Here is a 19,967-nt window from a genome sequence, read left to right as displayed (position 1 = left end):
AGTGCTGGGATTATAGGTATGAGGCACTGCACCTGGCCAGGACCCTCCTTTCCTGAACCCAAGATCCCCCAACGGAAATAGCCTGGGTCTCTTTGCAACTATCCTCTGCAACACACGTCCCAAACTGCTTGAATCTCTGAGAGGGCTTCTCTCCTGAATCTCAGGATGTCCGCTCTGTGCCCCTCTCACACTCTCCCCCAAGGGAGCTAGGAAAGTTGGGTGGGAAACAAAGGGTAGAATATGAGGTGAGAGAGGAGGGAGAAGGGGAAAAGAGCAGGCCAAGCCGCCCCCACCTGCCAGCTTTCTGTCTTTGCCTACTGATAAATAGGGGATACTAACGGCCAGATTTTCCATTCCCCCACCACAGCACCGGCCGTCACTCAATTAAAAAAAGACAGAGGGAGAGGACCTGGGGGAGGGGCAGCAGGCCTTGGTTATAAAGCCTGTAGTGAGGTGGGGAAAGCACGCAGCCTGGCCTGCCGGGTCCCCTTCCCGTCATTCCCAGCCAGATTTAGCTGCTGACAGCTGCCTGGGATTCTGCCGCCGGGGCCTGGCGCAGATCTGCCACCTCTCCTCTCTCAGCGACTCCAGAGCGGCAGCCCCTCATGGCCCAGAAGGAAGAGGCCACTGCGGCCGCTGCGCCTGCCTCCCAGAATGGGGAGGATCTGGAGAACCTGGACGACCCTGAGAAGCTGAAGGAGCTGATTGAGCTGCCGCCCTTTGAGATCGTCACAGGGTGAGCCTTGGGTATGGGCCCGCGTGCTTCTCCCCTAGGAAAGCACAGGCTGGCGACCAGGGCCAGGGGGAGCCACAATGCTGCAGCAGCGGGATGACTCCTGTGGGTACAGCAGGGCTGCAGGGGACCCAGCAGCAAACATCTAGTGGCTGTTCAGGGTGACATCTGGGACTCTCTAATCAGGGGGAGGTAGGAGGAGCTCCTTGGAGGCAAGAGCCCAGAGAATGAAACCCTCAGGCCTACTGATATTGGGGCAGTCACCTGCCTCTCTAGGTAGAGACTTAGTCCCAGGGAGTTTGATGAGGACAGAGGCTAAAACAGGAACATTTAAATATGGCCCCAGTCAAAGCACCCCCTCCCCTCAATTTCCCTCTTTGCTTCTGAGTGGGTCTCTCCTCTATCTGTATGTCTCTAGCCCTTGCTTTCTCTTTTTCTTTCTTTCTTTTTTTTTTTAGAAAGAGACAGAGTCTCGCTCTGTCACTAAGGCTGGAGCGCAATGGCGTAATTATAGCTCACTGCAGCCTTGAACTTCCGTCTAGCCCTTTCTTTAGAGCCTCCTTTTGGAGTAGAAGATCCTAAAACAGGAAAGACAGATCCATCCTTTCCCAAGGCTGAGTAAGAAGCAGTTTTTTCCTTATTGAATCTTTTCTGAGTCTCCTCAGGGGCTGTCCAGATCCACCTCTAGGGAAACAGAGAAGCTACAGCACAGATAACACAGGGGCTGTGGACAGAGGGGCTGTTCCAACACCCTCAGCCACAGCCTGGAGGAACTGGGGCCCAGAGAAAAGGGTCTAGAGGCTCCAAAGAGGGGCTGTGTACAGGGCCCTCTGTCTTACCAGATTATGGCATCTCCAGGAGTAAAATCAAGTAGTCTTCCTCCTCTTCCCTCTCTATTCCAGTAGTGGAAAACCCTGCTAAATTCCTAAGCAAAGAATAAAAAGGGAGCGTGGGATCACATTTCCTCCCTGAGCCCAAGGTTTCCTTCGTGAGGTCTCCAGGAACGCCCACGTGCAGTGTGGGCTCCACACTAAGAGAAGTTTCAGGAAGAATGGAGGCATGATGCCTTCAAGGGGGAAAAGGAGCCCTGGGTGGCAATTTGGACTTGCTATTTTAAGCTTGGCAAGTGATTTTCATTTTGGCCTCAGTTTATCATTTATAACATGAGGAAACTATACTAGTTGATTCCTAAGGTCCCTTCCAGCTCAGGTATTTTTTGACTTCTAAGAGACCCTATCGGAAAATGTGAATTTCCGTTTGCCCATGCCCACCCAACTAATCTCACTCACATCCTGGGATTAAAGGAGCAGCTGAGCACAGATTAATATAGACACAGGGAAAGCCTAGGGCAACCAGGCCAAGAGAGTCCACAATTCCAGTGGCTCTCTTATGGAGAGAGATCCCTTTTCCAACACCTAAGCATGCTGGTATCCTTGGTCACGCAAACACGTGTACACACACACTCCACTCTATGCGGCATTGTGATCTCCCTAGCACAGGGGAAGGTGGCCAAGAATTCAACTGTATTTGTTGAGCTGAACATGCTTTGGGGTCCCAGGGCTGGGGGTCCTGAAGGGTTAAGTCCTCTGATGTAACTTAACATTTCTCCAGGGCTTCATAATCACAACATACTTTCACATGCATGAGCTCATTCAACCCTCAGCACAATGCTAGGAGAGGGAGATATATTATTGTCACTTTACAGATGGGAAAACTGAGACTCAGGCAGACCGAGTGATATGTCCAAGACTACAGAACCAGTAAGTGGCAGGTCCTTTTGACTCCTGCCAAGCGTCCTTTCCTCTGGTCTCTTATTCATTCTGAGTCCCAGGTTTCCCAAACAGAGTTCCACGTACCTCCATCTGCAAGGTGGTAAGAGTAAGAGGCTTCCTATGACTCAAGGCTCAGAATAGAGGCACAGCGGGGCAGCTCTCTGAGCACTGTGAGAGCAGTGCAGGTGGAGGCAGAGCCCTGTTTCCTGGCTACAAGTAACAGCTGTGGAGATCTGTCTCCTGGCCCCCTCAGGGTAAACACATGGCTTAAAATAGCCCAGAGGTACAGCTATGTCTGTGCAGGGACAGGGTAAGGGAACAGCTTTCCTCTCCTTCCCTCTCCACATGCCCTGGAGTCAAAGGGATCAGCAAAGCAGTTTCTTTCCTAGCATGGACTCCCACAGGGAATGGATCCATAGTGCTCTTTGTGTTTGGGCCGGAGACAGCAGAAGAGCAGGTGGCTTTACAGGAAACAGTCTGAAGTGAGGAGCGAGTACCTGGTAGGAAGGAGAGACATACCCTGCTCAGAGTGATTCTGGTTGAATAGGGTACTCAGGGCATACAAAGCAAAACTACGCACATTAACAAAATAACATGGTGGCAAGCGCTGGAAAAGGTCTAACATTGCCATAGTGTGCTGCAACCAGCTTTTAATGGCTTGAGAGTTGATTGTGCTATCTCTTACTGACTCAGGGTCCAGTGATGTCACCTCGGTAGCTTGAAATCTCCACACTGGGAATATTTACATTATGGAATTCAGGGTTGGTTTGTTTGTTTGCTTTCTTTCTTTCAGAGAGCTGGGTGTTTAACACTTACCAGCACACCACTGAAAAAGAGAAACCTCTGAAAGTGAGGGGAGGAGTTTAGAAGGGTAATGCTTAAGAAGGAGCTCTAAAGGACATAATTTGAGGCCTGCAGAAGGCCAATACTAGCTTTAATTGAATGTCTACTGTCGTCCAAAATCCGAGAGGTTGGATTACTCACTCTAATATGGAAACCAGACCTCAAAGGGATAAATCATTTGGCCAGAGCTTGTAGATGGAATAGGGTGTGAACCCCAGGACTATCTGACTCCAAATCACCACATTGCATCCAAAAAACCAGAGAAGACTCTGTATTTTCACAAATATTTACTGAATAATTGTTCATTTACTGCCTGTTTCCCCTCTTTAACCACCATGAGGACAGGACTTGGACTTTTTACTGCTTTCTCCCTAGCACCTAGCTCCTAATAGGTACTCAATAAATATTTGTTGAATAAATGGATGAACTAATGAAGAAGGACCTATTGTGTGTTAGCCAGTGGTCCCCAACCTTTTTGGCGCTAGGGACCGTTTTCATGGAATACAATTTTTCCATGGACCAGGGAATGGGCAGGATGGTTTTGGGATGATTCAAACGCATTACATTTATTGTGCACTTTACTTCTATTATTATTACGTTGTAATATACAATAAAATCATTATATAACTCCCCATAGATTGGGGACCCCTGTGTTAGGCTCTCTGTCAGACATCAGGATAGGGAAGGAACTGGGGGAGGATTTCTTGAGGAGAGCAGCTCAAGGATACACGAAGATCCAGCGGTGCTAGGCTTAGGTAAGAACTCTCCTGGCTCATGCCTGCCTCTGAACACTGCACACTCTGGGGGAGCTCCGGGGCACTGCGGTTGGTTTTCTCCCCATCTCTCTGTCCCAGTGAGGAGTGACTGCAGCTCTGCCTGGCAGCACCGGGATGTGTGTTTGTCTTTGTCTATGGTTATGTTTTATATGTTTTTGCAGAAAGCAGAACCTGCTATCAAAGGGATTATTACAGAACAGAGATAAATGGCAGATGGGGTGATTTCTCTTTCAACCACTTCTTTAGCTACCAGTAGTTTACTCTGGCCATGTAAGGACACAGAGAGAAGAGGCAGGGTCCAGAGGAGAAGGGAGAGGCAAGGACTGAGGGGCCTTTGACACCACTGTTATTGCCATAGCCTCTCCCCCTCACCTTGGACTCTGGAGCTTGCTGGGCAGTGTGCCATCAAGAAGACAAGACAGCCCCATGACTCTGGCCACCCTGGCCTCCACTGAGGGTTGCTGGGAGGTCAGAGCTCAGACTAAAGACCATGGCTCCCAGGGAAAGGGGGCAGGCTCTGGGACAGCCTTGGATAAAATCCCACGCAGTCCCATAATCTGGAACTCCATGCTCAGCTCTAGGAAATCAGGCTGCTAGAACCCTCTGCTTCTGCTCCATACTATTCTTTCTGACTATGCTCACTCCTTGGCATCCACTTTGAAAGTAGTCTGAAAAAGGAGAAGGCCAATAAAACCAGAATCCTGCCTCTCTCAAGCAGGTCGCCGAAAGGTCTCGTGAGGGAAAGCTGAAATAAGTCAACACACAATTACCTGTGAGATTTTCCAGTCCATCGATTATTTTGGAGCAAATGTTTCATCTTAGACCAGCTTCTACTACCCTCCAGGTTGCCTCCTTTCACAGTATATTTATGCTTAGGCAATGCAAATGTTTTAACATGAATCTGAGAAAAATACGTATTATATTCACTCATATCCCTTCTCCCTCCATCAAGCAGACCATCTTCCCAATTTTTCCTAGATATTTGGATTCTCCGTTTCCTCCCAAGAGATATGCAATGCCTAGTAGCCTTGGTCTAAGCAGATGAAGTGTGACTGGCCTTGTTTGCAGAAAGTATGAGGAAGTGGTGCTAAAAGAAGCGCTATCAGAGGCTGGAGGGAGGAAATAGGAATCATGCTGTTGGTTTCTATGCCAGAAGAAGTGATTGGATCACGGGAAAAAGTCTACTACTAGTACTTCTCTCCCGACCACCACTCCAACACACTCACTCATTCTCTCTCTCCCTCTCTCTCACACACAACTTTAGCAGTAAAATATTTACTGGGGTTAAGAGTAAAGGGCTACAACTAAATATGGTACTTAGGCATATCATGCTATTTGAAAAAATAATGTTTGTGATTATTTAAGAAGTTAGGTGTCACTATTTCCTTCCTTCCACTAGCAGGCTAATAACAATATTGACTTAATTTGTGAATCTGTAAAATCAGCCAATGGCCATGTTGTCTAGCTTCCTGGAGAAATTTCAGACTGCTACCCACCTTTGTTCTCCTGGTTTCTTGCCCCCCAGGATCTCACTATTTTAGTCTGTGGAAAGCCCAAAGAACCTCATCTGCCCTTTCTGCTCCTTTTAGAAGACCAAGCAGCCCACAGTCTCTGAGCAAGCCCCACTGGGAGCGAAAACCTTCCCTACCTTTCCTTCGCCCCTTGAAAACACTTCTCCCAAAGCACCCAATACAGAAGGCCCTGTTGAGTAGACTCTGGGCTGCTGGCTGGAGGGGTCGGAAATGGCTATTTATAGAGGTGACCTTTCTTCCTCTCCCTTGAGTTTCAGGTTTCTATGGGTCTTCTCCTCTTGCCTAGGGAAGAGGAGGGGAAAATGTCAGAGCTTAAGAGAGGCTGGGAGAAGCCGCCATCTCGTAACTACCCAGCCAACTTGCAGCTGCACGCTGGGCCAGACTCACATTTTCACTGGCTGCACTTAGCTAAGTTGGAGCAATGCTTTTGGGGTTTCCAGAAGGAAACCTGAGGGACCACATAGATAGCTAATGCTGAAGCCTCCAAGCTAACCAAGTAGTCACAAACACTTCCAAAAGTTCCACGTGAGGATCCCCCACCATACAGGTGGCTCTGGATTGAACTTGGGGAGGTGGGTAGTATGGCAAAAGGTCTTGAAGAACTAAAAAAGGTTTGGGAAAGAAAGGTAAGCTCTGTGCTTCTCAGGAGCAAAAAGCCACTCCAGGGAGTGAAGAGACCATTTAGCAACTGGTAGGAGTTCAGGAGTGGTCTGGTGGGGTGAGTGCAATTAGGGAGAGTTCACTGTGTAAGTAAATTCCCAGCAGGGATTGAAAGAGGAGACGGGAAACATTAGGGGATCCATTCTCCTAAAATGTTAAGTAAACAATAAACACCCCCAGCCAGAAACAAAGGGACTTGGAGAGCTAAGGACAGTACCCAAAGGAATCCTGGGTCTGGTCCTCAAAACATATCATCTCTACGGTCACCTGACAGCAAGAGACATGGGAACTTGGTGGAGAAAATCTGGTGATGGGCAGGGGTTGGGGGAATCCTGCAGGGAGATAAGTTTACTCAGATCTTTGCAATCTGCTGCTTATCTCTAAGCAGCCAAGGCCCTGGGATACCAGGGATTCCCCTGCAGCCCAGGGAGTCTGGTGACCTTTGTAGGGCAAGACAAGGCGTAGAGACAGGCAATGGTGGAGTTAATGGTACCAGAGGTATCTTCTGGGGCAGCTACAGAGATTATATTTTTAAAAAGGAAACCATTCAACCTCTCTAGCTGGACTCATCCCCTCTTCTTTCTTACATTTTTAATCTCTCCTATTAAAACCCTCTCATTTTCCTTGGCCTCCAAACCTGCACAAATCTTCCCTATTTTAGAAAAACACCCATACACCTAAAAATAAAAACAATCTTCACCTCTGATGCTCTAGCCCCTCTCCTTCTTCTCTCCTTATAACTACAAAATGTTTCACAAAACCTGGCCTTTGCCCACTGCTTTCATTTCCTAATCATCCCCCTCCTCCTCAAAGCCACCCACACCATTCATCACCAAGTCTAGTGTCCTGGACATCTAGTGAGCTGTTTCAACTTCAGGCTTTTCCCCAGCTTCGCTCCATCTGCCTAGTGCCACACAGTAATCTTCCACGGACATCATTTTTATATTTTTCTTCTACTCAAGAACCTGTAACAGTTCTCCACAGCCTCTTAAATCAATGCTAAACCTTTAAGAACCTTCAAAATACATACTCTAGTCTACCCATCCATTTTTAGCAGTCTTCTAACATTCTTGGCTATTTTATTTATATCTTCTCTGTCCAGCTAGAATCTAGCTGCTAGATTATAAGCATCTGGAAGGCAGAAGCCAAGTCTTTTAAGATTTTGAAGTGACTCCATACTTTATAAAAGCTTAATTATCCCAAGGTACCCTTGGGTAGTTTGGCCTCATAGATACAACTTCTTGAATGCTTACCATGTGACAATCCTTTCACCTGAAGGGCAAGATAGACTTGAGAAACAGTCACTAAGAGAGCATGGTACTGCAAGTATTAGGCCATTTCATGCCCAAGATGTAATTTGCATGAGTTACAAGAAGTGAAAGCATAAAATGCTCTGTGAAATCTTTGTCTTGCTTTTCACAAGAAATTTTATATGCTTGATACTTCGTTGGCCACTTACTAGAATCATCTGGAAAGCTTTTTAAAAAATATTGATGCCTGGGCCCCTTTCCAGTTTGTTCTGATTTAATTGGTTTGGTGTGAGGCCCAGGCATTGACATATTTATAGTCCTTCAGGTGATTCTAAGCCATATCCATGTTAAAGATTCACTGATTTAGAAATGTAGGGGTATGTTGTGCTGGAAGAGATAGTGTTTGGAGACCCTTCCCAGCAGGATAACCAGAATGCACCCCCCAAATTCTCTCTCCTCTCCTTCAGATAAACCCTTTTGGATTCTGTCATGCCTTTTTGTCACTGATGCTAGCATAGGCAAGGCCTGTTTATAGTATGAGTGAATGTGTCTCTGAGGTACTGATTTGGAAGAGCTACCTACTCTAAGCTAGTCCTAGAAATAAGAACTCATCATTCTCTCTTCCTCCTGTCCCTTTGTCTCTTTGACCTCCAGGGAGCGGCTGCCTGTCAACTACTTTAAGTTTCAGTTCCGCAATGTGGAGTACAGTTCCGGGCGGAACAAGACCTTCCTCTGCTATGTGGTTGAAGCGCAGAGCAAGGGAGGCCAAGTGCAGGCATCTCGGGGATACCTAGAGGATGAGCACGCAGGTGCTCATGCAGAAGAAGCCTTCTTCAACACCATCCTGCCAGCCTTCGACCCAGCCCTGCGGTACAATGTCACCTGGTACGTGTCCTCTAGCCCCTGTGCAGCTTGCGCCGACCGCATTATCAAAACCCTTAACAAGACCAAGAATCTGCGCCTGCTCATTCTGGTGGGGCGACTCTTCATGTGGGAGGAGCCGGAGATCCAGGCTGCTCTGAAGAAGCTGAAGGAGGCTGGCTGTAAACTGCGCATCATGAAGCCCCAGGACTTCGAGTATATCTGGCAGAATTTTGTAGAGCAAGAAGAGGGTGAATCCAAGGCCTTTGAGCCCTGGGAGGACATTCAGGAGAACTTCCTATACTACGAGGAGAAGTTGGCTGACATCCTGAAGTAGGCAACTGGGCTCAGCCTCACGTGAGTTTTCCTGGTGCCATGGGAGGAATTCACTGTTATTAAATGTTAACTTGGGTAGAAGGCTTGAGGTCAGGTAGAATGAATGGTATAATGTTTGATTTTCCTTTGCAAAGGTTTCATTTCTCTGCTTTTGGTTGGTTGTAAAAACATTTTAGAACATCCTATCTTGTTTTCTCTTTCCTCCAAATCCATCTCCCTAAATTCTTTTCCCTCCTTCTCTTTTATATTAAAGTAACTTCCCCATAACTTGGAATACCCAAGGTTGACAGGGATTCTAAAGTTTTGATGACACAGAATGACTTTTAGTAAGATTTAGATGGCGCAAAGACCAGTTACTGAACAACAGCAGAGAAGATATATAAATCTCCAGAGCGTGCCCCAGGTACATGTGTCCTCCCTCACTAACTCTAGACACCTTCTAGATGCTCCGCTCCCATGCCCATTTGCACTCTTATCATTGCATTTTTCTCTCATGCGGGTTTTTCATTCCTTCAGGGGCAACTTTTTCACTTTTGGTACTTTTGAAATTCCCCAAATGGATATGTATTCAACATTTTTGGGGCCAGACCTGCTTTCATGTTTTCAAACAAATGGCTACACTTTGCAGGAGACCAATAATTGCTGTGTGGATGTATAACACAAGAACATTTTCCTTATGTTGAGAAGACCTCAGCAGAACTCATGAAAAATGCTGAACACAGGAATGGGGATAATATAGCAAAGAACTAGTCCATGCAGGGACGTTTACAGGGTTAAAAAGATGTTTGTAAATTAGGCAGCAGCTCAGAGGTAGCCTCCTACGGATTTCAAGAAGTGATAGGAAAACTAGAAGTAAAGATTAGCTATTTAAGCAAATAATTAGGACACGATTAAGGCCAATTTGGCCTCTTGCTGAGGGTAAATTAGACTCTTACAGAAACAGGCCAATTACCCTCAGGAAAGAGGGTTAAAGGATCCTTTACCATCTTTTTTTGAATTTGGTCTGATCAAGTTTACTCCTACAGAAATGCTGTCACTAATCCCCTTTACAAGGCCTGAGTTACTGATCAAAATCATCCAGGAATTGAGAAGTGGTCTTCACCACCCTCTTATCCAACTTTAATTCTGGAACAACTAACATTAATAAAACATGAAAGCAACATGCTTCCATGAAAATAATTCGACTTATTTTTAGTGTCTCTCACTCCTAATACCCTTAAGAGAAGATGTTGCTTCATGGACACATTTAGGAAATATCAATGTTCCAGACCTTGATGTTGGCAGGTGTTTCCTATTAGACATGCATACCAGGTACCAGATCATTCCCAAGCTGAGCATTCGCCGATCCACGAAGACACGATTTTCAGCCATTTGTTACAAAAACCCAGGCACTGAATTCAGTGAGACTATGGTAGGGTAATATGCTCTGCACAGATAAAATAAGACACCGCACTGGGTAGTGGTAAGTAGTACTAAAAACAGATTTCTGAGGGTGACCTCTGGAAATACAAAATTTAGCTTTTAAAATTCCTTAAGATTTTTTTAGTGTAGGTATTAATCACTGCAATTATAAACCCTACATTGATTCTACAGAATGATGACTGGTAGCTTAATTTTAACCCCAATATACTTTCTTCTTAAACATCTTTTACTGTTATTAGCTACTTCTAGCTGTCTAACTAGTAAGTTCTCAGGGCTTTTTTTTTTTTCATTAAACTCAAGCATTTCAAGGAAGATTAAAAAGATCTTTTAATTTTGGATGATTGAGGGTTATATCTTATACTAATCTAAACAGAAGTAAAAGAAATGTTAGCTTGAGGAAAAAGTTGATTTCTAAGTCAGATTTTTAAAGAACGTATTATTGAGGCCGGGCATCGTGGTACATGCCTGTAGTCCCAGCTGCTTAGGAGGCTGGGGTAAGAGGATCACTTAAACCCAGGAGTTTGAGGTTGCAGTGAGCTATGATGATGCCACTGCACTCTACCCAGGGCAACAGAGTGAGACTCTATCTCAAAAAACAAACAAACAAAAATTATTGGACATTTTCCACATTATAAATGTCTTTCCATTAGTGTATAAACCTGTATTATCTGGACCTATTAATATGCTTCCCTGTCTTCTATTTAAGTTGCTCATGTTCCTAAAGGGAAAAGTTAAGATGTATCAAGTTAAAAAAAAAATTGGCATGAGATAGAATTCTAATCTAAAAGCCCAAAAGAACAACCCAAGAAAAGAACATTTGTTAAATAAAATTTGTCTAATGTTTCTTATTTCATCTTTTGTTTCTTAAAAAATGAAAATAGTGTTTAACTATATATTTAACTCTAGGGAATAGAGTTAAAGCCGATCTCTTCTGGGTTTTTTGAGTGTGAACCACATCAAAACATGCATGAAAGAAACAAAGCCAATCCTGGATAAGGCAGAAACCGTAGGAGACTATGGAAGAGAAATTCAGGAACTTGTTGGGGAAAGCACACAGAAATCTTAGCTCAAAAAGAGACCAGTATTTGTTTGGGGCCAGCAAGGCTCTCAGTAACATGCTTTCTGTTTTTTTCACCAAGGTCTGCCTGCTGCCACCAAGAGACAGCAGTGACATGTATAGCCATCCGGGACATGCCTGTCTTCCTAATACCACTTGCAGCTGGACAGCATTCAACACGAACCTGTCCTCCTGGATAAGGCCCTGAGAGGACTCCAAATACACTTCTCATGCTGTAATTCATTTAGGCTGTGCATCTCTCTCTAATGCTGCTCTTGGGAGAGAGGAAAGAGACCTGAAAGGAGAGAAATGCAACCATATACGGGCACCAGGCATCTGTGAGACTGAAGGTCCTAATTACTCCCCAAAGGGGCTACTTAAGGCAAAGAGCCTAAGATCCAAGGTACAGATCTTTCAAATATGCATTTTACGCTAAGTTGGATTCTTTTGTTAAAGAAAGAGAAACAGCGACATTAATAAAAGTAGTGGTGTGGATTTTGTGTGGCCAGCTTTTTAAGGAACTTGGACATTTGGGAGTTACCATGAAGAGTGAGTGAGCTGCAGGCATAGGGATGTCCCAGGCTGTGAACCAAGCCATGACCATTACAAAGTGGGAGGGAAGAGTAAACCAGGACTTGTCTAGACAATACAGGATGCTAACTCTCCCATACAGACTTCCCGCCATGGCGACCTTCTTAAAATGTTTTCTTCTGAGATTACCTGTAAATGAGGGCCTTTTCTCTTCTCTGAGGACAAGGGTATGGTAGAAGGTGGAACAAAAAGCATGGGAATTTGTTATACGGTATCTGTATCCCAATTGCCAATTAATAAGCAGGTAAGCTTCTTGATTAGAGAGGAGAGGGCGAAAAGTAGGAGGAGTTCAATGTTCAGATACACATCATTTAAGAGTATTCGATATGTGGTATTTGATGGTGATGGTAGGATTATGTCAAAAGTCTCATTTCTTAAAGATTTGTTTGAGTCCTACGTGGAAGCAAAATTTCACATGTGAATTTCTGGGTGTTTGCCAAACTCTAACTAGGTTTCCAGGAATAATGTGTTCATTCTGATTATCAGGCCATGCCTCCTTTCTCCAGCCTTTAAGTGTGATAAGTCATCAGAATTTGACCCCACCATTACCATCTGCGCAGAACAAAGCACTTTATCACTTTTCTCCTGAGTCCCAGAATTCCAATTACAGCCAATCCTGGATGAGACTAGGTTTTGCTAAAAGAATCAAGGCTCATACTCCATGAAAAAAATCATAATCTCTTTAAAAGAAACCCAAGAGTTGACCCAAGTGTTAAGATTAACAGTCCCTGATTTACAATGGTACAAAAACCATACATATTCAGTATATCCTCAACGGAACTCAACTATCAATAGGTTTACCCAGATGTAGCCCCATTATTAGCTGGGAAGCATCTATATTTGGAGAGTTAAATAAAATACCATAATTCTTTAAGTTTCCTCTTATCCCCCTGCTCTCATTTTCAATTTTGTGTATTTAGACATTCTCTCCTTCCTATTTTCCCTTCAATTGTATTTTATGTGGACAGGAGCCAAGATTTAAGAAAAGCCGCAGTCTAAAAGTTTGATCATAAACTTGCTCCTGCGCTGCCCCTACCCCAACAACATGGAGAACGTGTCTGTTCCACATAGAAATACAAAAGTGAAATACTCTTTTGAAACTGTTTCCTCTTATCAGGCTGAAATGTGATAAGAACATAAGTCTAAAGTACGAAGATTATATTTAACCAGTGCTTTCCTGGTGTTTTGACAAGCCCCTTCTAAAACCCAGCTGTTCTTCTACACTTCAGAAAGCAGCAAGTCCTATATCAGGCCCAGAGCTCACCCTAGGGAGAAAATCAATAGCAAGACTGGTTGTTTTAACTCTCAATTCCACAGTAAGGGGAAAAAAGAAAACAGTTTCCCCAATAGCTCTGATACTGAACCACTGGCTAAATCCATCAATTTTATTATCCCTCTGAAAACAAGAGGACTTGTTAGCTTATTAGCTTGTCTTATTAGCTTCAGAAGAAAAGGGGACTCATATTCACTACAGTGTTCTGGAGATCCCAGTTGGCTGCACATCAGAATCTTCTGTGGAGGTTAAAAACACGAAGACACCTGGCCATCCCATCCTGTCACCAAATTAGAATTTTTTGAGAGGAAGTGGCCTTTGTTTTTTTTAAAAAAGATTCATATGGATTTTGTTGGGAATTACTGATTGAGTCCCCACTCTGTGTTAAGTGCTATGCCAGGCATTTATCATATATTATTTCATTTGTTTTCATGATTAAATTCAGACAGATTTAAACACAGAAACCATGCAATGGACATAAGAAAGGAAGAGTTCACCATGAGGAGATTCTAAAAACCTGCCTTTTGATTATTTTAATCCATGGATCTTGTCCATTGTTACCTCTTATTTCTCACCTTGCTACTCTTCCCACTGGACCCTCTGTCTGACTCTTTGAAATTAAGTTACAGGTGCATCCTGCATTACCCAAGTCCAGAACAATATAGACATGAGCATAGAACCTCACTGAATCCCAAGAAAAAGATTTATTTTTCTACTTTTGTCACTACAAATTCCTGGTTAGCAATGTAGAACTCAATTTGTAATTAAAACAAAAACAAAACAACCTGTAACTCTCTCCTAGGGTGAATATAATGACATAAGGATAATACCAAGTTAAGTGTACAAATGACAAAAAATTCCAAACTAACTAAAATGATCATCCTTCCTGAAATTCCTCTTAAAAAGCAGAGAAGCATAATCAATGCTGCCACCCAGTGGCCAGCTAAACAAATCAGGTAGCATACTGAAGCAAAACAGACGTCATAGGCCCAACTGTCTGGTTTCCTTGCCTATTATCAGGATACCTACTCCTTACCTTTCTGCAAAAAAACACAACATGCCCAAAGCAATCCCTCCTCCAGAGTCCTAGTTCAAATACTGGAATATAGCAACCCAAGGCTGTCCTGTGACACAGACTATTTCACAGGAAACTCCTCTGCCCATTTTAAGGTCAGTTTGCCCAGTCCTATGGCCCATAAGGTATGATACAGGAGAACATGGACACATCCAAAATGTTCATCTGTTCAGAGTGTATACACGGTAATTTTGATGTCTGTTGCTTCAAATACCTCCTCGATCATCGCAGATACATTTTCCCACTGCAGACGATCAAGACCACATCCAATCCTGAAAAAGACAAAACATCTCCATTGGTGTGATGAAGGTATCTAGGAAATTGCTCCTTCCCTCTTTCTTTAGGCTGTATCCACCTAAAGCATAAAACCAAGTTATCTAGTCTCACACCTATAGGCAGCCATGGTGGAAGTTGGGAAATCAGTTTTTCTTATGAGTCACCTAAGACTATTCCTAGACAGCCTTAACATCCAACAACTCACTTCTCTTTGCCTAGTAAGGTACCACTTTTCAACTGTTTCATGCTACATTTAGAAACGTATAACTCTGCCATGACATGGGAGACTCATTATCCCTCTATGTCTACTGATAAAAATTGGCTGTGGATGGATGGGGAAAAGGCTGGTATTTTAAAAATGCATTTATGATAATGAAATGTTAAGGAAGACAAGGAGAAGATGGACAATGAAGAGGATCTCTGCCAAAAGAAAGTCAAGATGTAATGGTGAGAAATGCTAAGCTGGTTGCAATCCAAGAGTAAGGTCTTTGCAACACCCTGGTGAGAAACCTAGTCAGCCCATAAAATTCTACTACTTGGCACCTTCCTTCTAAGATGTTACTCTCATTCCTCAACATCTCTAAGGGAAAAAGAGAGGCTTAAAATTGCTAATTTCGGCCGGGCGCGGTGGCTCACGCCTGTAATCCTAGCTCTCTGGGAGGCCGAGGCGGGCGGATTGTTTGAGCTCAGGAGTTCGAGACCAGCCTGAGCCCCCGTCTCTACTAAAAATAGAAAGAAATTTATCGGCCAACTAAAAATACATAGAAAAAATTAGCCGGGCATGGTGGCACATGCCTGTAATCCCAGCTAACCGGGAGGCTGAGGAAGGAGGATCACTTGAGCCCAGGAGTGTGAGGTTGCTGTGAGCTAGGATGACGTCACAGCACTAACTCTAGCCTGGGCAACACAGTGAGACTCTGTATAAAAAAAAAAAAAAAAAATTGCTAATTTCATCTCATAATGTGATAATTAAGTCCACAAAGAATTGTGACTTTTTATAAAAGTAGTTTCTTATACATAAGCCATAAACATATTAAAGACCAGTGTAAGATAAGGGACACTCTAGCCACATTCAAAGTAATGTGGGGCTTGGAATAAAACTACAGTGACAGGAAAAGGAGAGGCCTATTTCCTGAAAAGGAAGCAAAGGAGCTATTGAACCCTCAATGTCATTCCCTTAAGTTCCCAATAGTTAGGGTCCAAGAAGTTACATCAGGGACAGACCCTCAGGGTACTTCCCATACTGATCACAAACACACAGTATAAAAGGTAGTGATAATTTCCAACTTTCTCAGCAACACAGGATTAACAGGTTAGGGAGACCAGAAATGGTCCAAAAGAGAAATCACAATTACTTAGTCTTGATTCTTTAGCTTACATTGTTTCAGGAACAGAGGCCAAACTTGAGGCAGAGAATGCTGGGAATTCAATAAATGTAACTAAATAACAATGGTTCCTCCCCACTAAATAGGCTGAGGCAGGCATGCATCTCAAGTTAATTGTCCTGATTCATTCAGCTCAAGCTAGAAAATGGCTGTGCCTTGGCCTAAGGTCAACCGGTTCACTTGTGACTTTACAAAGTTTTGAAATTTGTCCACCTTTAAATTTACATTTTGGATTAAACTTTTAAGTTGTTTGTCTTTGGGTGAGACAATAAACCCCACCAATCAAATCTTCATTTAACGTCCTGGATTTCCTTGCCTGGGCATGGAGAGGTCCGTGACTCCATTCTTCAGACAGTGAGACTTCATGGCCTCTAAACTCTTTTGCAAGTTTTCATAAGTTGGCTTGTGTGAAGCCCTTTTCTTTGTAATCTAGGCACAAAGAAAGGATTCAAACTTTGATTATCCCAAAATGACAGCCAATGGAAAAGTCATCACATTCCCCCAACATCCCGGTAAGTGTATTATTATCAGGATGCTATAAAAGAACAAGTGTATTGTCATAGACTAATTAGTCTAGAGCGGGGATGACAAATGTCATACTGCCCCTTCCACATTGTTATGGGAGGCCCTCAGGAAAATCCACTAAGTAGAGACTGAGAAAACTAGACTCTGCCATACAGTAATCTTTCCTTTTCCCAGGAAACCCATGAGATTAGCAGGTTGTGCCTATTGTCAAGTGTTTTTAAGCAACATAGGTGAAAGTCTTTGTGCTACTTCTAAGAGATAAGCAGCGTATCTATAACAAGGAAGAACCCATAACAGCTGAAAATCTCATAAAGAACTTCTATTTATTTAGAAACTGTGCTTGTTGTTTCTCTATATAAAATAACAGACAGAAAACTGATGGCGTTCCAGAAACACCGGAAGTCACATCAGCCTTGAAGACAAAATTCAAAGGAGCTAGGACATCTCTCACTCTGTTTGCCATCCAGATCAGGCTTGCAGTGGTTTGGTTGTGAGTCACCTACCACCAACACTAAGTAAGCCACACCTTTTCTGGGACCAAAAACCATCTGGACAGTTGAAGAATCCTACATTCAGGCAGTAGGCAGAAGAGGAGCTGGGTATTACCTGGCACTGTATTTGACAAGGAAGAATAAGAGGAAAACCCCTTTGGGAAATCTGTCTTTTGAGACATTGTTTTTACCTCATTGTGTCTAGGAAAGAAAGTATGAAGCATCCTTAGCTTTTGCAAGTCTTAGAACAGGCTTATGGTGAAAGGCACAGTACTCTTTCCCAAGGAGCTCGGATGTAGCCTCACATTCCTTTCTAATCCAGTGCTCCTAGTAGTCAGCACCACTGGACCTGAGTTGTTATGAGATCAGAAGCTTTTCAACATCCTTAATTGTTTAGAATGGGGCATCGTGATCAATACAAGTGTAGTGCCACCCATCTGTTCACCAATCCTTAGAATGTATTAAAAATTGGCCCAGAAAAAGAAAATGGCCCCACCTTACCAAGTAATATATATATCGCCCATCTCTCTTCAGAACAGCCACTTCTCCAGATTTCTTTTCTAAGAAAAACAGTTATTTAATAATAGAAATGGAAAAAAAAAAACCTCACCAATCTCCATTGTTTTTAAATCTTTATAGATCTGAGTTTACCTCAGAACCAGAAATAATTTTCAATGATGAAAAAACCTATCGTGTCCTATGACCACTTTGCTCCTTATCAGCCGTCTCAAATACTGTGTTCCATAATAAACAGCTTTCATATAATCATGCCTCCTCACACCCCATCTTTTGTCCAGCCCCTAATTTCAAATACACCCTCACTTGCCCACTTAAAAAATTTTAGTGTCTATTGCCTTGAAATTGGCTTGGAATGTACACCATTTTTCACGTGCCAAATGTGTGTTTACTCAACAATGATCTTTTTATATACAAGAGCTATGTAAAGGAATATTGTGAAGAATGTAGATACAGTAAAAAGTTCTTAATTGTTAAACAGTTATCAACCCAGAGAAGGCATCATCTTTACAAATAACTACACTACAAAGTAGTAAAAAAATTATGTAAGGCTGGGATCAGAATCACCAGGGGACACTAATTTAGTAAGCCTGGAATGTGGTCTGAGAAACTGTTTCAGAAGCTCCACATGATTCTAATGAACATTTCTGGCTTTAAATCATTACTAGAAAGTGATGGGAGGGGTCTGTAAGGATAAGGTTTCTAAACTTCTCTTTGAGTAAGTATACTGGTAAGTAGTGGGTCTTGAATGCCATGCTAATATCTGTGGACTTTGCTAAGCACTTCAGAGTTATTGCAGGTGTCAGAGAAGTGGAGTAATACTATTAAGAAAGTTTTATGACAGAGGAGGAAGCGATGAGAAACTTTTACAAGAATTCAGGTTTGGTGTCATAAAGGGACCAAACTGGAGCCCATTATTGCGGAGGAAAAACTTAAATCAAAAAGCACTAAGTTACTAGAAACCCCCTCTTTGCATGCACATCTTGTTTATTAAAGTATAATAAAAGGAAATTAAAACAGGTAAGCTGTTTCCAAAACTCACGCTGATTTAACAGTTCTTGCACCCCTCCAAATTTCTTCTTGAAGAGAACGGCTATCCCAGCGCCCATGCGACAATCCTCACTGATACAGTGGGCTAAAGAGTCTGTTTTGGGGCATGCAAAAAGGTCTCCTTTCACATAAGTGATCTAAAATGGGCAAATGAAAAGAAAATGTTTTATTAGACACAGAAAAGTACTAAGCTCTTTCATTTTTCTTTATTCTGTGTCCCCCTCCCCCACCCCTCCTGTAATTTGATTTAAAGCCTAATCTGCAGAATTTAATTGAAGGAGTTAACTACAACGAATGAAGCATGTGTAAAAGGAAAGGTGATGGATGGTTCCTGCCTAGGATCGTATTAGCCTTTCTTTAATAAATCAGCTAGAGAGAAAAAAAGACATTTCAATTATTGGTTTAATTAAAAAGTGTTTATGCTTTGGACCTCAATTATTCTGAATTTCAGTTCGCCAATAAGTTAATAGTTGTTACGCACTCTGCTTCCTTCTGGATCTTCATTAAGGCTGCTGGCCATGATACTCGGTTGCTATTTCCAGAATTTAAGTGTTTCTTCAGCTATGACAAGGGAAAAGGAAGTAAAAATGTTTAGGCAGCCTTAACATATTATACTGTTTGCCCTGTACACCCACTTACTAGTTTTCTCCCCCCACGTTTATCGCTGAATGTGAGTGCGTTCTGAATCTGGGAAGTAACACGAAACTCCTCTGGAGCAAGGAATGCCTAGGTTTGGACGCAGCCTAGGTTTGACCCGCTAGCATTTCGCGCTTTCCTGGAGCGCCCAGCCCCGCCAGCAGAAGCAAAGGCGGTCCTAAGACACGCCGCCTCCGTTTTTCACTGCCGCTTCCGAGCAAGGCGGACACGCTCCTTTTCCCTGAACGACACAGAAGTATTTCCCCAGTGGGTTTAGCTTAGAAGAAAAAAGGAGGGACTTGGCCATTGTCCGGTTAAGCCGCAACCACAGAGTGTACCGGGCAGGGGCTGAGCCGCAGGCATGGGGAGAGGGAAGGCGGCCTCTCGAGGAACGTTCACCTCCCTATTCGGGGGAAGGGGTTGAGAAAGAGTCTAGAGAAGGCTCCCATTCTGTCTATCCTAGAGCGTGTGCATGGGCGTAGGGTCTGTCCTGGGGTCCCGTGGGAGGGTGCGAGAGGCTCGCTCAAAGCCCCGACGTACCCGGGTCACCCTTCACCTGGAAAGGAGTCGGCCGTTAGGAGGTCCCCGCCCCACGGGGAAGGGCTCCGGATCCGACCCTGGTAGGTGGGGAGCAGCGGAGGAGCCCAGATGCGGAACCAATCCCGCCACAGCCTTTAATTGCACGCACCTAAGATGGCCGCCCCCCACCCGGTAGCGGGGCGGAAGCGAGCCCCTCTAGCAAGCTACCCGAGCTCGCACTCTTTGGTGATGGCCGGCGCACTTCCGGCGGTAAATTCCGTGGTTTCCCGCCGTCGCCCAGGCATGCGTAACGAGACTGCCGACGGCGAGCTGGAAAGAGCGGCGCTTGCGCATTAGCCCCAGGGGTGTGTCCCAGTGGCCGCTGGAA

General features: G+C 43.9%; 2 protein-coding genes across 3 annotated transcripts; one reads left to right on the top strand and one right to left on the bottom strand.

Annotated features, from left to right (window-relative positions):
• The first annotated feature begins 464 nt into the window (after positions 1–464).
• APOBEC2 (apolipoprotein B mRNA editing enzyme, catalytic polypeptide-like 2) lies at positions 465–11,735 on the top strand. Its single transcript, XM_012640907.1, has 3 exons — positions 465–736; positions 8,221–8,784; positions 11,325–11,735. Exons 1-2 carry the CDS (start codon positions 606–608, stop codon positions 8,762–8,764), a joined length of 675 nt encoding a protein of 224 aa, XP_012496361.1. The 5' UTR covers positions 465–605; the 3' UTR covers positions 8,765–8,784; positions 11,325–11,735.
• Positions 11,736–13,840: 2,105 nt separating this feature from the next.
• Positions 13,841–19,906, bottom strand: OARD1 (O-acyl-ADP-ribose deacylase 1). Of its 2 annotated transcripts, none has more exons than XM_012640905.1 (6): positions 19,601–19,906; positions 18,906–18,985; positions 18,417–18,561; positions 17,360–17,418; positions 16,159–16,271; positions 13,841–14,453 (listed from the first exon to the last, which is right to left on the bottom strand). In XM_012640905.1, exons 2-6 carry the CDS (start codon positions 18,942–18,944, stop codon positions 14,351–14,353), a joined length of 459 nt encoding a protein of 152 aa, XP_012496359.1. In that variant the 5' UTR covers positions 18,945–18,985; positions 19,601–19,906; the 3' UTR covers positions 13,841–14,350. The 2 variants fall into 2 exon arrangements, with proteins under 2 accessions (XP_012496359.1, XP_012496360.1); XM_012640906.1 differs by having other exon boundaries at positions 19,617–19,906.
• Positions 19,907–19,967: the final 61 nt, after the last annotated feature.

Source organism: Propithecus coquereli, unplaced genomic scaffold (genome assembly GCF_000956105.1).
Source record: "Propithecus coquereli isolate 6110/MARCELLA unplaced genomic scaffold, Pcoq_1.0 Scaffold158, whole genome shotgun sequence".
In the NCBI taxonomy this organism is placed as follows: Eukaryota; Metazoa; Chordata; class Mammalia; order Primates; family Indriidae; genus Propithecus; species Propithecus coquereli.
The sequence above is the reverse complement of the archived record's forward strand: the minus strand, read 5'-3'. Positions and strand labels throughout refer to the sequence as shown.